This window comes from Ambystoma mexicanum, chromosome 6q (genome assembly GCF_040938575.1).
Source record: "Ambystoma mexicanum isolate Mex_15411 chromosome 6q, UKY_AmexF1_1, whole genome shotgun sequence".
In the NCBI taxonomy this organism is placed as follows: domain Eukaryota; kingdom Metazoa; phylum Chordata; class Amphibia; order Caudata; family Ambystomatidae; genus Ambystoma; species Ambystoma mexicanum.
Window position 1 is genome coordinate 1,089,722,957 of NC_090937.1, and position 15,838 is coordinate 1,089,738,794.

Below are 15,838 nucleotides of genomic sequence, written 5' to 3' on the forward strand. Positions count from 1 at the left end.
ATGTAATTAATAGCTAAAGTAAATCTACGCACCTTGAATACAAATCTTGGACTCCTTTGCCGGCTCCATGTCTGTGCTATCTCGTCCGTGCTGAATGGCCACTACACAGGGCCGCTTTGGTTCACCCCCCTCCTTAGCCTCAATATCCAATCCCTCACGAAGTTGATGCTCCTTAGCCTGTTGCACTGCAGAGGTCATAGCACTTCCCTCCCTCCCCACCGATACATATGTATTCTACCAGGACTCGTTAAGAAATGTTCAGTCTGCTTTCTTCTCCATAAAGGATTTTCTCTGTTCCCTGACATAGGCTCTGAAGAACTTTGCAAAAACCCACTCAGCTTGGAAGACCTCATCTGCTACAGCTTCCAGGTGGCCAGGGGAATGGAATTTCTTGCTTCTCGTAAGGTAAGATCACATGTATCCATGGATCTGCATATATTCAGTAACCAAGGACAAGTAAACTATGCTTGGAGACTTGGTGTATTAGTATGCACTGAATTGCAGTGAAGTAAATGAGATAGCTGTCCCCCATAAATCAAGGTTATTTACTAGGTAAATAGATTTTTATTTAAGATAACATGTTGCTTTACTGTCAATAAAAATAAATATACTAAAGCATCTTCCAAGCAAAACCTCCTAATGCTTTTGATCCAAAGCTGGTTTTCTTTTTGGGCTCGTTTGTTGCTGTGTACATCCATCCAGAGTGAGTGCAGATATGAAGAAGAGAAGCTTGTCCATCAGAGATGAGCTACAACAACATTTGACAACCTTGTTTTGATATTTTTGGCAGTGCATCCACAGGGACCTGGCAGCTCGCAACATACTCTTGTCAGAAAACAATGTGGTCAAGATCTGTGACTTTGGCCTGGCCCGAGACATCTACAAAGATCCAGATTATGTCCGGAAAGGAGATGTAAGTTCAGTTTGGCATTATCAGGTGGTTGTTGCCTTTACACTTGTATTGCTTCCACGGCAAGGAAACCCGGTAGCTCTTTGTCTGATACACCATTTTCCTGCTTCCAGGCTAGGCTGCCTCTGAAATGGATGGCACCAGAAACCATCTTCGACCGCGTGTACACCACACAGAGTGACGTGTGGTCATACGGTATCTTGCTGTGGGAAATCTTTTCATTGGGTAAGAAAAATTATGTATGGATTGAAAGGCATTTAAGCTCTTTTGAATGAACTTTCAACATGCTCAAAGTGGATAGAAATATTAAAGTTGACAGTGTTTTTTTTAATCCTCCAGGCGCCTCTCCGTATCCCGGCGTACACATTGATGAGGATTTCTGCAGAAGGTTAAAAGATGGAACTAGGATGAGATCCCCAGAGTATGCAACATTAGAAATGTGAGTTATTAAGACTTAAGTAGAACACTTGTCTCTTTTCTCTCCCTCTAGTCACTTAAAGGCAGTTTGCATGGCTAGAATATTGAACGTGGCATGTGAAAGTTATCATAGAGAATAAGTTCACTGCCATGGGGAGTCCATGAGATACCAGATTCTGGGGGGGTTCAACATTCCCTTTATTCATTTATCACCTTTGAGGCATAGAAATATATGCGAGATCCTAGGAGGACCACAAACGAAACTCGTTTTACTAGACGTGACCATTGTGGTCTCAAAAGCTCATATGAATGTTTTCAATAAGAGGTCGGGCATTGCTGCCTTTAAAGAACCACAAATATCATATAATCTATAAAGGGTATGCAACATTTGGCTCATGACATGTTTTGGACAGCATCTCCCATCATCCCTAGACAGCAGAGTCAAAGGTGAGTGATCATGGGAGTTGAAGGCCAAAACATCTGGGGAGGCACAGGTTGCAGGCCCCTGATAGTCAGATGTCTGATGATTCATATCAGACGGTCATTTCATATTTTGTATGCCCTGTATCCACTTGGGCAAATAGACCCTAAACTGTGGCCAACGTTTCTTTTTCTCCCTTTGCGTGAAACTTATAATCAGACCTACCATTGCTACTGCAACATATCTTGGCAACATGCAAAAATACATTTTAATAAAATATCTGAACAGTGAGTGCAAGACCAGCTTTTTGGCACGTGTGATCAAGCGGCAGCATGCTCTGGATGTGGCTGAGTCATTTCCTTAGTGGATTAACAATGTGGATGCTGTTTTTTCAATTAGCTATCAGACAATGCTGGACTGCTGGTACGGAGATCCCAAAATGAGGCCAACATTTTCAGAGTTGGTGGAACACCTGGGAAACTTACTGCAGTCAAGTGCTCAGCAGGTAAACTAATGGGCCACAGCTTGACACAACTAACATGTTTTGGCAGAACCGTGGCATGTTACATATATGTAATCTTTACTGTAATCTACCAGGAACATTTACATAGCTACTTGTCAGCATTATTTTACTTATCGGACTTGATATGTTGAAACGGTAAGTCTTATTATTTTACGAAAAACAGTGGACATTGGAGTTTATCCCCAGAAACACTCTTGACTACATCACTTGGATCTTAGATTCTGTACACTGGTGTCACTTGCATTTTAGAATCCCTAATCTAGTGTCTCTTGGAGTTTAGATTCCCTACACTAACATCACTCAGATTTTAGATTCCCTACACTGGCATCACTTGGACCTGATATTCCTTTTGCTAGCTCCTCTCCGATCTTAGTTTCCTACACTGCTGTCTCTCCGATCTTATATTCCCTATAACTGGCATCACTTGGATCTTAGATTCCCAAAACTGGTGTCTCCCAGAGCTTAGATTCCCTACACTGTCGTCACTTGGATCTGAGATTTCCTACACTGGCATCACTTGGATCTTTAATTTCCTACGCTTGGGTCTTTTGGATCTTAGACACTGGTGTCTCTCGGATCTTAGATTCTCTACAGTGTCGTCACTGAGATCTTAGATTCCCTATGCTAGTGCCTCTCTGGGCTTAGATTCCCTACAATGGCATCACTTGGATCTTTAATTCCCTACACTGGCATCACTCAGGTCTTAGATTCTATAGAGTACTGTCACTTGGATCTCAGTTTCCCTACACTGGTGTCACTCAGATGATAGATTTCCCCATACTGGCGTCACCCGGAGCTTAGATTCCCTACACTGGCATCACTTGGATATTAGATTCCCTATGCTAGTGTCTCTCTGAGCTTAGATTCCCTGCACTGGCATCACTTGGATCTTAGATTTCCTGCACTGCCGTCACTTGGATCTTAGAATCCCTGCACTGGCATCACTTGGATCTTAGATTCCCTGCACTGGCATCACTTGGATCTTAGATTTCCTGCACTGCCGTCACTTGGATCTTTGATTCCCTACACTGGTGTCACTCGGATCCTTGATTCCCTATGCTGGTGTCACTCGGATCTTTGATTCCCTACACTGGTGTCTCTCGATCGGAAATTCCCTACTCTGGTGTCACTTGGACCTTAGATTGCCTACACTGGTGTCTCTCGGGTCTGAGATTCCCTAAACTGGCATCACTCAGATCTTAGATTCCCTACAGTCGCATCACTTGGATCTTTGATTCCCTATGTGGGCTCTCTTGGATCTTAGATTCCTGACACTGACTTCCCCTGGATCTTAGATTCCCTACACTGGCATCACTCGGATCTTTGATTCCCTACCCATGGGTCTCTGATTCCCTACACTGGCGTTCCCTGGATCTTAGATTCCCTACACTGGCATCACTCAGATCTTTGATTCCCTACACTGGTGTCATTTGGATCTTTGATTCCCTACACTGGTGTCTCTCGGATCTGAGATTCCCTAAACTGGCATCACTCAGATCTTAGATTCCCTACAGTCGCATCACTTGGATCTTTGATTCCCTGTGTGGGCTCTCTTGGATCTTGGATTCTTGACACTGACTTCCCCTGGATCTTAGATTAATTACACTGGCATCACTCGGATCTTTGATTCCCTACCCATGGGTCTCTGATTCCCTACACTGGCGTTCCCTGGATCTTAGATTCCCTACACTGACATCACTCAGATCTTTGATTCCCTACACTGGTGTCATTTGGATCTTTGATTCCCTACACTGGTGTCTCTCGGATCTGAGATTCCCTACACTGGCATCACTCAGATCTTAGATTTCTTAGGTTCCCTACACTGGCATCACTCAGATCTTAGAATTCTTAGATTCCCTACACTGGCATCACTCAGATCTTAGATTTCTTAGGTTCCCTACACTGCATCACTCAGATTTTACATTTCTTAGGTTCCCTACACTGGTATCACTCAGATCTTAGATTTCTTAGGTTCCCTACACTGGCATCACTTGGATCTTTGATTCCCTATGTGGACTCTCTTGGATCTTAAATTCCCTACACTGGCTTCAACTGGATTTGCTGTTTTTTCAAAACTGGCTGCGTAGGTCTTAGCTCTGGGGGAAGGGGGCGCTCTGTTTGGCCCTCCAGGTCTCTCTTTCTGGGGGTCCCCAAACTACCAGAAGCAATTCCTTTGCATGCGTGTTGTTTACCTAACATTGTAGAGCTCATTCTAGCATCTTAAGTATTCTGTGTAGCAGTGTCTCTGTTCTGGAGGCCTCTTTCCATCTTGTTTTAGTTGACCCTTCTGTATAGAAACAAAAACATATTGAGCAACAGATGGTGTACTGTGCTCTTTCTTGGAGCACTTTCTTTTTGTTACTGACTTTAAGCATTGGGTAACAGTGGACTTTTCAGACTAAGAAAACACTTCTGCTTGCCTTGCTCTAACTCCATTGCAATGACGTTTTATGAGTTGTTCAGGTCTTTGCAAGGAGTACTTTTTACTGTGGCTCTGGTTGAAGCTTTTTGCCATATAAATGCTTTTAAAAGGAGTGCATGCATACGATGTATGCATCTCCTTCTACTTAATAAACTGCTTTGTAATGTTAATTCTCGTGGCACGCTTAACGTGGTTGCTTTTATATTGCAGGATGGTAAAGAATATGTTCCGATGGGAGGATGTTTCAACATAGATGAAGATTCAGGGCTCTCCTTGCCGACTTCACCTGTTTCCTGTACAGAGGAAGAGGAAATGTGTGATCCGAAATTCCATTATGACAATGAAGCCGGAATAAGGTACTGCTCTATATCTGGAAAACATCCTATCCGGAGAGGAAGGGGTTTAGGTGGGAAGGGGGTGAACACTTAGAAGGAAACATACTTTAGCTGCTTTTTTCACTTCTTAACTCCTTCTTTTGAATATTGAAAGCCCAAATGAGCCTTCTGTTGTGCTTTTCAAAGGTAGTGCCAAAATGTCAAATAGTATTAATACAGCTTTGCATACAGCCATTCGGACCTGAATCCTTCCACTTCTAAGCGCTGCAATAATAGCTGTTATTATTGTCCAACTTAATGGTACCTAATTAATTGCCCTCGGAAGGAGGAAGCACTTATTCAGCCCTGCTGGGGATTCAACTTGCATGTCGAGGCGCACTTAGCCCCTGAACTATCCAAATGGGGGTAATAGAGCAATCATACCACCGTTGAATATTTCTTGGCTACCCAATAAGGGCATTTGTGTACATGATTGGAAACAAATACATTGCCACTTTTCCAATTAACTTAGAAACTCTGATGCTGGCAAGATGATATAGCTGTCAATCATTCATAAATACACAAAGTGAGCTAGTTGTGAAGGTGTTCTGTTATTTAGGATTACATATTTCTAGTCACAATAAATTGCAACCTAGGTTAGCACTGGCATGTATAGGGTGTCCAGTTAGTAGAGTGATAATGTAAGATGAAATTGTAATGTTAAAAGTCTCATTTGAGCTTTGAGGAAGCCCATAGCTCTGATGTCCCTCAATCATGGGCTGCCCATATCCTAGCTTCTAACAAATTGATGTGCGTCCAAATGACTCCAATCCTTTCTTATGCTGATTGCAAAACTTCTCCACCTTCTAGGAACTCGCTTACTAAAGACACTCTCCTCTGTCCCCATGCAAACCACAGCAAGTAGCAGCCTTTTGAAGGAGCGAGAAGTCTGAGAATTTAGGGGGAAGTATATGAGCCACTCCCAACAAAACACACAGGCCTCATTATAAGTTGGGCGGTGTGGTTTAAAAGCAGCGGTATTACTGTATGCCACCACATTACCACACGTACCAACTATAGGTTTGGCGGAAAGTTGGAGGATTCACATCCAGTCATGAGCTGGAGGTAAATCCACCAGCTTTCCACCAATTTCAGCGGAATTACTGCCGCGGAATTACTACAGCAGTAATTCTGCAGAAAAGGCCCCATTGAGTCCTAACGACGCCCCCAAAAAATGGCGATTTATATCGCCAGCAGAAATATCACCAGACCAAGTGGCGATAACATTAATACAGCTTGGTGGTATGACCCAGATACCACCAAACTCGAAATGAGGCCCATTGAGCCAGTCAATTGTGGCAAACCTTGGATGCATCCTTTACAACTGTGCATTATGGCCATTATTCACAGAGCGTTTTCCAATGGGTTTTTGTCATTATAAAACTCTTCTGTGAATTAGGCCCCCAATGTCGAGAGTAGGGTTACATGATGAGTTAAATGTGTGGTTTGAGGTCTTCTGCTACTCCAAGTGCTTCTTTAGTGCTGGCATTCAGGTGGGTCAGCATGTACTTGCCCAGTCCTAAGAAGGATTTGCATTGCATACTAGCTCTCCACTCGAGCGTTTATTTATTTAAATTTTTGTAAAGCGCCACATGCCCATGGGCCTCGCACAGCATACCTTTGCCTGTGATTTATGAAGGATAGCTGAGAATCTAGCCACTTCATATGTTGGCAGACTTAGATATCAACCAATCCACCGCGAGATGTTCTGCTAAGTGAGGTTTACTTGAGAGAGTCCCTCCTCAGCTCATCTCTCAGGGACGATGCATGTTCTGCTGTGTGCACAATCATTTCTCCCTGGCAAAGCACAGATATTGTGAAATGCAGTCCTATCAAAGGCAAGTGCATGCTTACTGAGTCTCGGGCCTTTGTTTTGCAGCCGTTACTTGCAGAGTGGCAAACGGAAGAGCCGGCCACTCAGCGTGAAGACCTTTGAGGATGTCCCGCTGGAGCCTACAGTGAAACTGATTCAGGAGGTAAGGACACCCTTGCACCCGTGACACCTCACCAAATGGCTTCCTGTCAGTTGGAGCATTCATTCTCTCATGCCCTGACTTGTGCTTAACTTCCAAAGGACAATCAGACAGACAGCGGGATGGTCCTGGCCTCAGAGGAACTGAAAACGCTGGGAAATGCTAAAGTCAGCCCTACGATATCCTTCAGGTAAGGACAGCACACGCATTTGCTGCTAAGGCAGCTGTAGAGTTCTGCAGAAGGATTGCATGGGGGATAGGTCAGGCATTACCTGCTCACGGGCCATAACAGACATTGCAAATGCAAATTCGTACAGCATGTGCACCGCGGCGCAAAATGGCCGAGTGCAAATATGCATTGTTTCAAGGCATTTTTTTTACACCAGGGCAACTCTTGCCCCATTGCAAATACTGTGCAAAATAGCAGTGCAGCAGCACAAGGTTTCTACAATGCGAGCCGAGATGTCTAGGGAACCTGTGTCTTTGATCTTCAAAATCCACCGAATGGGGAAGGCTTTTGAAGTTGCACACTGTGTCCTAATGGTGCACAGTTGGTAATGTACTCACTGCAGTAATTCGTGCAGCGTGTTGATTCCAGTGTCAACACCTGACAAGACAAGCTCAAGCTCTCATTTGTGGAAGGTTGTTCACATGACTAATGAGTTGGGCATTGGCGAACCGTGGCACCGACCATTTACAGCACCACCGACGGCATCTTGGCTTAAGTGCAGCAGCGGGACTTGGTCTGCTGATAACGGGGCCGGCCGGAAGGGCTTTCCCCTCCATTGTCCATCTTCGGCAGCCAGGTCCTTGACCCCACAGGTCAGATATTGTCCTATTTTGATCGTCCGCCGTTTCCACCAGTGTCCTCAGGTGCAGTCACACAGAACTCCTGTGAGCACCATCAGGGCAGTCAAGCATTCAAAGAGGAAATGAGAAACCCAGGGAGACCTGTCAATCAGGGACCGAACGGGGTTGCACAAAGACACAGAAGCACCATTGTAATCATATTTCTATTGCACTACAACTGTGTCCACCTTTTCCTCTCCACAGTAATCATTAGGCCTCAAGTTGAGCGTGGAAGGAGTCCCCTCACTTTTTTCATCAGTCGCCCCACTTTTTTCAGAGGGCACCTTAATATGCTAATTTCTGGTGACACCACATTCAATTGGTATGTTAATGAGTCCCCACCACTTTTTTTTTAGGACTGGACCCCAATTGCTACTGTTGTTGTTTTCATTTAAATTGCAGGCTGTGGGCCTTTAATTGTGCCCCCGTTATTTGCTGGTGCTTTTTGTACGTTTTTATCGGTGTTTTTTCGTCCCTTCAGACGTGGTGACACTAATAAAAAAAGCTTGTGCATGCGGTCTGTTTTTCATGCGTTTAGACGGCATCTCTAGCACCCTTACCCAACACTTCACTTGGGGAGATTGCGTGGTGGCTCGGAAGGTTGAGAGCACTGCTGTAGAACCTGCATACACGTCAAGATTGCAGGCTCGAGATCAACCTCGATGGACTCGCTCCTACGCGCGTGATCCGATTTTGGCGAAGGCTAATCCTCCTCTGTTGCCCATTGTGTACCACTGAGGCCCATGGGCCTATGGGCGTATTGCGCGTAACAAGCAATAATTAATAACAATACAACTCTGATAATGACTGTACATAAAGCCTGTCTGTAAAGCACAGACCATTTTATTTATTAGTATTTATTTCTTGTAACGCGCATCATGCCTAGCGGCCTCAGTGCGCACCAGTCCATTAATACAAGTAATACACGTACAATATAACTGGGTAAACTCCAGTCGGTATTCATCCGTGCATTGTACCTGCAGAAGAAAGATTTGGAGTCTAGGGTATGTACATCCATATAACTTGGACGAGGGCCTTCCTCACCAGGGGGGAAAGGATCTTCACAGACCAGGATTGAGCTGTGGCGTGCCCTAGCACTAGTTTGAAGCTTGGGCTCCTTGAAAGTGCTGTGAGGATAACAGAAGAGGGAGCAGGGTTGAGAAGGTGGGAACAGGAAAGGGAGGTGCTGATAGGGAGGAGGGAAGAATGGAATATAGAACTTAGGATGCTCAAGTCTCCTCCAAGGGGATATTTGTGGCATTACCCACTTTTACCGAAAAAATGGGAACAACGCATGCACTTAGTGCGCATTCGTTGAGGATTGGGGTGGGCGGTGAGGGTGAGTGTGCGCTTATATATGTGTGTGGTGTTTGTGTGTGTGTGTATGTTTCAAGATTGGGAAACGGGTGTGAGGGTCCTGGGGTAGCGGGGAACAAAGGACAGGGCGCTAGGGAGAAGGGCAGGGGAGAGAAAGGAGGTTGCCGGGGTGTCCCCCACATTGAGAGAAGGCAGCAAAGGAGGTGCTTGGCAGAAATGATATATCCCTGCAGTGCCGGAACCGGGTTCAGGGTCCTGGGCTTCAGTGAAATAGTCCTGTGTAGAAACATAACAGATCCATATTTGTCTGTCATGTCCAGGCAAACAGGGTAACCGAGTTTCCTTGCTTATCTCCAGTTTTGTTATAGCTCATCTGTGCCTCTCTCTCTCACTATCGCTCTCTCTTTAGCTGTCTCAGTCTGTTTCTGACCCTCTCTTTCTACCCCTCTCTGACTCTGCAACTTTCTTTCTCTTCCTCTCTCTCTCCAACTAGCTCTCACTCTCCTTCCGTGCTATCTTCTCAGCTTCGCCCTAACCGCAGGGATCAGAGCCAATATCTTTACATGCACTTCCTGCTGCACTGCTCCTCCCAGCCTATCCCCACGTCCGATAGACGGAATCATTGAGTGAGAACAGGATGGGAATAACGATACACTGTTATAGCAAAGTAACCACATGTTTGTATTTCTTTTTGTCTGCAGTGGGCTGGTGTCCAGTAAAAGCAACGAATCTGTTATATCCGTAACATCCCACCAGACAAGTGGCTACCAGTCGGGGTACCTCTCTGAGGACTTGGACACCACCACCTTCTCAAACGAGGAGACACAACTACTGCAACAGGAGAAACAACTCCAGAACTGCTGCACGCACACAGTGTAAAGGGAATGTGCTTTCGTTTTATAATCCCTTGCCATCGACAAAACTGGTAATCACTGGACTGTGTCTTGGGTTGTATTATCTCTTTCCGTGATAAAACTGGAAATCACTGGAATATTTCTTTGGTTTTCTAATGACTGTCCATAGAGAAAACTGGAAATCACTGGAATGTGTCTTGGGCCTTATAATCCTCTTTCCGTCGAGAAAACTGGAAATCACTGGAATATTTCTTTGGTTTTTTATAATCCTTGTCCATCGACAAAACTGGAAATCACTAGGATGTTTCTTGGGATTTATAATCCTTTTCCATCGACAAAACTGGAAATCACTGGAATGCTTCTTCGGCCCTATAATCTATTTCTGTTGACAAAACTGGAAATCACTGGAATGCTTCTTCGGCCCTATAATCTATTTCTGTCGACAAAACTGGAAATCACTGGAATATTGCTAGTGTCTTAAATATATGCCACTGGTGCTCTGTCCTTATCGGACCGTTCAGACCTTTGGACAATCAATCAATCGTTCTTCTGGGAAGGACGAATAAGCAAAGAGAGCATTGCCCAGTGGATCATGTGAACTCAATGAAGGACCTTTGCAGGAGTGTTTTAGGCCAAATTACTGAAGAGTAGCATTCCCTGGCCTAAGCAAAGATATGTATATTTTTCTAAAATTGCAATGAAAGTGTTGTTGTCTGTAACTATTAGGTGTATGGACACTGCGTGTCTACCGGTCTGTTGTCAACAATTGTAAATAACAGTAATGATGAAAGTAAGATGAAATGAAGGAAAATCAGGTGACAAAGACATGTGTATGTGCTGCATGAGCATAGCATCGGTCTGACAATGCTACTGAAGGGCTGGTGTATGTGCTGATAAGCAGAGGCCCTATCAGGAGCTCATATTTGTTTTTAGATGGAGTGGGAGTAAATACAAACACGGGTAAAGACACCCCCCTAAACTTGTTGAGGCATCTCCCAAAAAAAACCTGAAATGTCTGCTATTTCACAGACTCTTACAAAAGCAGAATCCCTGGGAGCATTTTAAGGGCCCCCAAAAGTGCCCCTTTGCTTATCGCAGAGATGGTTGCACGCAAAAGTGATTCCCACAGATTTTCCCGTGGGCCTCTTGGGACGCCACCCACATCTCCAGATTTGCTCCAGTTTCGATGTTTGTTGATCAGGAATGTGGTAGGTGATGTTAATCTGAGATGCTCGCTGGTATCTCCTTATATGCTCTAGTGCAGATCTTTCTGTAGCAGGCCCGATATCTTTTTCTGGATCTAAAAGCCAGTTCAATGCTTTTTATGTTTGTTTTTATACAGAAGCAAATAGCTGCCAACTCGTACATAACTGGTTCCCTGCTAGTAATAATGAACAGTTAGTATGAAACAACTGGCAAGCGCAGTAAGGTTGGTTGGCGAGTACCATGGCGTACCTGTTTGGATTGCAGAAGAGAGATGTCAATCACAGGCTACTAACCCAATAGGAGTGTGGCCAGTGGGTTTTGCCTTGACAGAGATACATGTGTAAAAGCAGGCGTATATCAGCCTTGTAACCAATGCAAGGAATCAGACAATGAAGGTATTGTGCACCACTAACATGTTGTTGATATGTAGTGGCTGTTTACTCAAGGATCCTTGCATAACATTGGGGGTGCGTCAATGGATCCCCTTTCATTTCCCTGCACTGCCCCCACTCAGCTCCCCCATGCACCATACTCCTTTTTCCAAACCCACGCCTCTTCTCAAGTGCCCCATAACACCTTCTCTACATATTTTGGTGATAATCTTCTGCTATCCGTTAACGCACTATCTTACCATTGCTTTGCTCCCGCCCGCGCTGCAATACATGAGCATATACAAATGCTCTCATCAATCACTTTGAATGATATTTTTGTCTTGGTGCCCGTATATCAGCCAATATGCTAGTATCATGGGGTCAAAAGTTTCCCCAAATCTCTGTCACATATCTGCAGCTACACACTGGTTGCACTTTTATAAAGTGCAAAAGGCATGATAAAGTATTGTTTTCCATTTTGAAACCAGTGGGAGCACATGCAGCCCTGGTCGTTAAGGGGTTTCATCAGAAGCAAAAGACTGCAAGTGCATTTCCACTGTCCTTCATGGTGAAATGGGCAGGGAGCTCCTCACCCATCCATATTCCTCAAGCATGCCCCCGTTTTATTAGCCCAGCCCTCATAATGCACATAGCCGCAACTGTGCAATAGACAATACGATGGGGTTACGTACAAGGATCTCAAGTAACTATTGTGGGCATAGAGGAACGCATCACCAGAGTTACCGCTTGCAAGTACCTAACCTCTGCTAATGGGAACACCAGTGAGTGAAAATGGAAAGCAGCCTGATAATCTTGCAACAGCTTGTATTGGTTCGACGTTACTGTTAAATAGCCAATGTGCATATGAATGAAAGTTGTTGTTGGTTTCGTAACTCGGGACCAACCTGAATATGTCCTTTATTTATAACGTTTGAGTAAATGTAATATATAAAAATACATCTCTATAAATATATTGTACATAGATACATATCATGATCATTTTTGTGCCTCGTTTTATATCAGTATTACATAGTAATATTTAAAAAAATAAACATTTTTGACAATACGCAATGCTTTTTTTATAAGAGTCAAACAAATCAAAACCTTGTCCCACAGGATTCCAGTGGTACATGTGTTCTTTCTTTCACCCACACATTTTCTACAAGGCATTTGTCCTTCCAATCCCTCCCAAGTACACCATGTAAAATATAGAAAGGGTGCAAAATGTGCAATATTTATTTATTTATTGTGCATTGGTAAGGCACTTATACATCAAGTAACTTGTGTTTCAAAGCGCCCACAGGGCAACAGGGAGGGGACATGAGAACGAAAAACGAATAAAACAATGAAAGATAGAGGCATACCCACTAGACCTTGTGAGCATTTAGAACGTGCAAGTGCAGAGAGATAGAAGGGATGAGGGAGTTGGGGGTAAGTGCTAGGTTTATCAAGAGAGAAGTGCTATGGAGTGAGCCGCTGTAAGTGCCTAGGTGGAGTGGTCAGCTTCCAATAAATAAGTGCAGGCCTGTGGTGGCATAGGCCAGATAGTGCTAAGGCAACTGCATGCACTGGGCGTAGGCTGAAAGCAATTGGGTGTGGGAGGCCAGGACACATAAGGGCCCTGGTCACCAATCTCAGCAACTGTGGGGTTTAGTAGAGGAGGGAGAACGGGAAGGAGGAGGTGAAAAGGAAAGTCTTGAGGAGCTTCTGGAATTTGAGGAGATCCAGCTGAAGACGAAGAGGAAGGGGGAGGCTGCTCTATAGAGGGAGCCTGCTGAGGAAAGAGATCGGCCACCAGCTCGCTGTTTAGCAAAGCACTTGACACAAAGAGAGTTGGTGCCAGAGGAACTTAAAGATCTGGAGGGAGAGTATTTAGTGGGAGCAAGTTGTAGATAGCGTGGACTCTGGCCCCAGAGACTAGCCACTAGTCATTGGCTAGTGATAGTTGTTTTATGACAAGGCATGCAACTTAAATGACTGACCTGTCAGGCAGAAAAGGTGAGCAGAATGTGAGGAATTTCCCTGAGATCCTTATCTCCCCGATTCCGAGAAGCAGGGCGACACGAATCTCAGGGAAACCCTCTGGAGAAGAAAACCCAGTTGGTCCAAAGGATTGACAGTCGTGGTTGGCTCAGATGTGTTGTTCTCTATTCATCTGCCGGTGGGGATCTGCTAACAGCCTCATTAACTGGACACGTCTGAGATTCCACGCAGAAACACTGTAGCAACAAGAAGGTGAAGAGAATGAAACTGAGGTAAGGCTAAGAGGGAAAGCCTTGGTAGATCGGATGGAACCCGCTAAGTATGTGGTAAGAATAGAAGATAAGCCTACCCGTGTCAGGCACGGACGGTAAGTCAGAAGCTCGAGCTCGGGATTGGGAAAGGGTAAGCGTTTCATTCTTATCAGAGACGCAGGGACAAGGTCTTGAAGGAAAACATAGAACAATGTAAAGGGAAAGCGATGTGGAAATACATTCATAAGAACTCATAAATGATAGAGAAAAAAAAGTTACAGCCAAGATATAATTAACTTATGATCATCTTGCCAAGAAAGTAGCAACATGCCCTTGTCCATGGCAACGGCTCACTTGTAGCCTTTCCCCATTCCATACCAATGCCGACGGAGGAGCAGTGATGACGAGGCATGCTGTCACTGCTGCAGCTGGGCCGGTACTTCGAGCCGTGGCGCCATGTTGAATGAGGAGGTGTAGGCGATGTAATGCAGCTGGCGCCACCCATGCAACACAGAATGTCGGTGAAAACAAGGTGCAACAGTTTGCCCCCTCACCAGAGGAGCCAAACCCGGTTTGCCCTTGAGAGATGAAGGTGATGAAATAGTTGCACCAATCGGGGTGCATGTACCCCAGAAGCAGGTTCCTTGGTACAATCTGCAGGAGAATACCCGTTCCAGTCAACCATGTACTGAAGACGGCCCCAGAGATACCGGGAATCACAATTAGCATCAACCTCGAATTCAGGTCCAGTCACTGTGTCCACTGGTGGAGGGCAAGGCATAACATCCGTCCGGAATCTGTCAGGAACATCAGGCTCCAGCTTCGAGACATGAAAAACCAGATATGATATGATATTTATTTATATTGCGCTCATACACAAGTGTTTCAAAGCACGCTGAGGCAAGGGAGGGGAACAAGGGAGGACAAAAACAACAATCTTCCTAGGCCCAGTGATATTGAGAACACACAAGTGCAGGGGAGAGGAAAGGGGGAAAGTGCAAGGGGCAGGAGAGGAGTGGAAAGTGTTGAACACATGATCAAAACATCAACAGGAAGTGCAGCCAGCAAGTGGCAAGTGCAAGAATGAGGTGCAGATAATGGGTGTCTAATAAGTGCAGGAGGAGGACTGTAGGTTTGCAGATACAGACCCAAGTGCAAGGGTTGCCAGGAAGCAGTGCAGGTATGCAGTAGGGTGGGCAGGGATCTGGGCCCGAAATCAGAGGGTAGCCCGGTGCCCAATGCCAAACCAAATAGGGATCAGCAGGGGAGAGAAGAGCGAAGGCAGAACCAAAGAGGAAAGTCTTGAGGTGCTTCCAGAGCTGAAGATGGTTCTCTTCATGTTTCAGAGAGGCAGGGAGGCTGTTCCAGAGAGAGTCCCCAGCTGAAGAAAGGGATCTATCCCTAACTCGTTGCTTGGAGAAGCAGCTAACACAGAGGGAGTTGGAGGTGGAGGAGCGAAGAGCTCGAGTAGGAAGGTATTTTCAAAGGGAGAGTTGAAGGTATTGAGGACCCAGGCCCCAGAAGGCCTTGTGGACAATGCAAAGTGTCTTGTACTTAATCTGTACAGCCACTGGGAGACAATGAAGAGATTTCAGGGCTGGAGAGATACGATCCCTGGGCTTGAGGCCAAGGACAAGTCTCGCAGTCCTGTCTGGATGAGTTGAAGAGGGCGAAGCGTAGTTGCAGGCAGATTTAGAGAGAAGCTTTTGCAATAGTCAAGCCTAGAGAGAACCAGTGCTCTAGAGAGAGTGAGCTTCTGGGGGAAGGAGAGGAAAGAAAGAATCCCCATGAGGAGGTGCAGTTGGTAGTTTGACTTCTTAGAGACGCCAGAGATGTGTGGAGAAAAAAAGACAGCGTGGAATCAAAGATGACCCTGAGGTTCTTTGCCTCACAGGTGGGCGCAGAGAGAGGGCCAAGGGAGGCCGACCAGAGAGTGACAGGAAAGGATGGTGTAGGTTTTCAGATGA

At 45.2% G+C, this 15,838-nt stretch overlaps 1 protein-coding gene across 2 annotated transcripts in view; it reads left to right on the forward strand.

Annotated features, from left to right (window-relative positions):
• The window catches only part of KDR (kinase insert domain receptor), a 190,075-nt gene extending 177,372 nt beyond the window's left edge, over positions 1-12,703 (forward strand). For both annotated transcript variants that reach the window (XM_069631646.1, XM_069631645.1), the window contains 9 exons: positions 308-405; positions 791-913; positions 1,024-1,135; positions 1,250-1,349; positions 2,148-2,253; positions 4,904-5,049; positions 6,947-7,043; positions 7,142-7,230; positions 9,908-12,703. In XM_069631646.1, the coding sequence (XP_069487747.1) occupies positions 308-405; positions 791-913; positions 1,024-1,135; positions 1,250-1,349; positions 2,148-2,253; positions 4,904-5,049; positions 6,947-7,043; positions 7,142-7,230; positions 9,908-10,085 (1,049 nt within the window). In that variant the 3' untranslated portion in view covers positions 10,086-12,703. The remainder of the gene's footprint in view (positions 1-307; positions 406-790; positions 914-1,023; positions 1,136-1,249; positions 1,350-2,147; positions 2,254-4,903; positions 5,050-6,946; positions 7,044-7,141; positions 7,231-9,907) is intronic.
• The last annotated feature ends 3,135 nt before the right edge of the window (positions 12,704-15,838 follow it).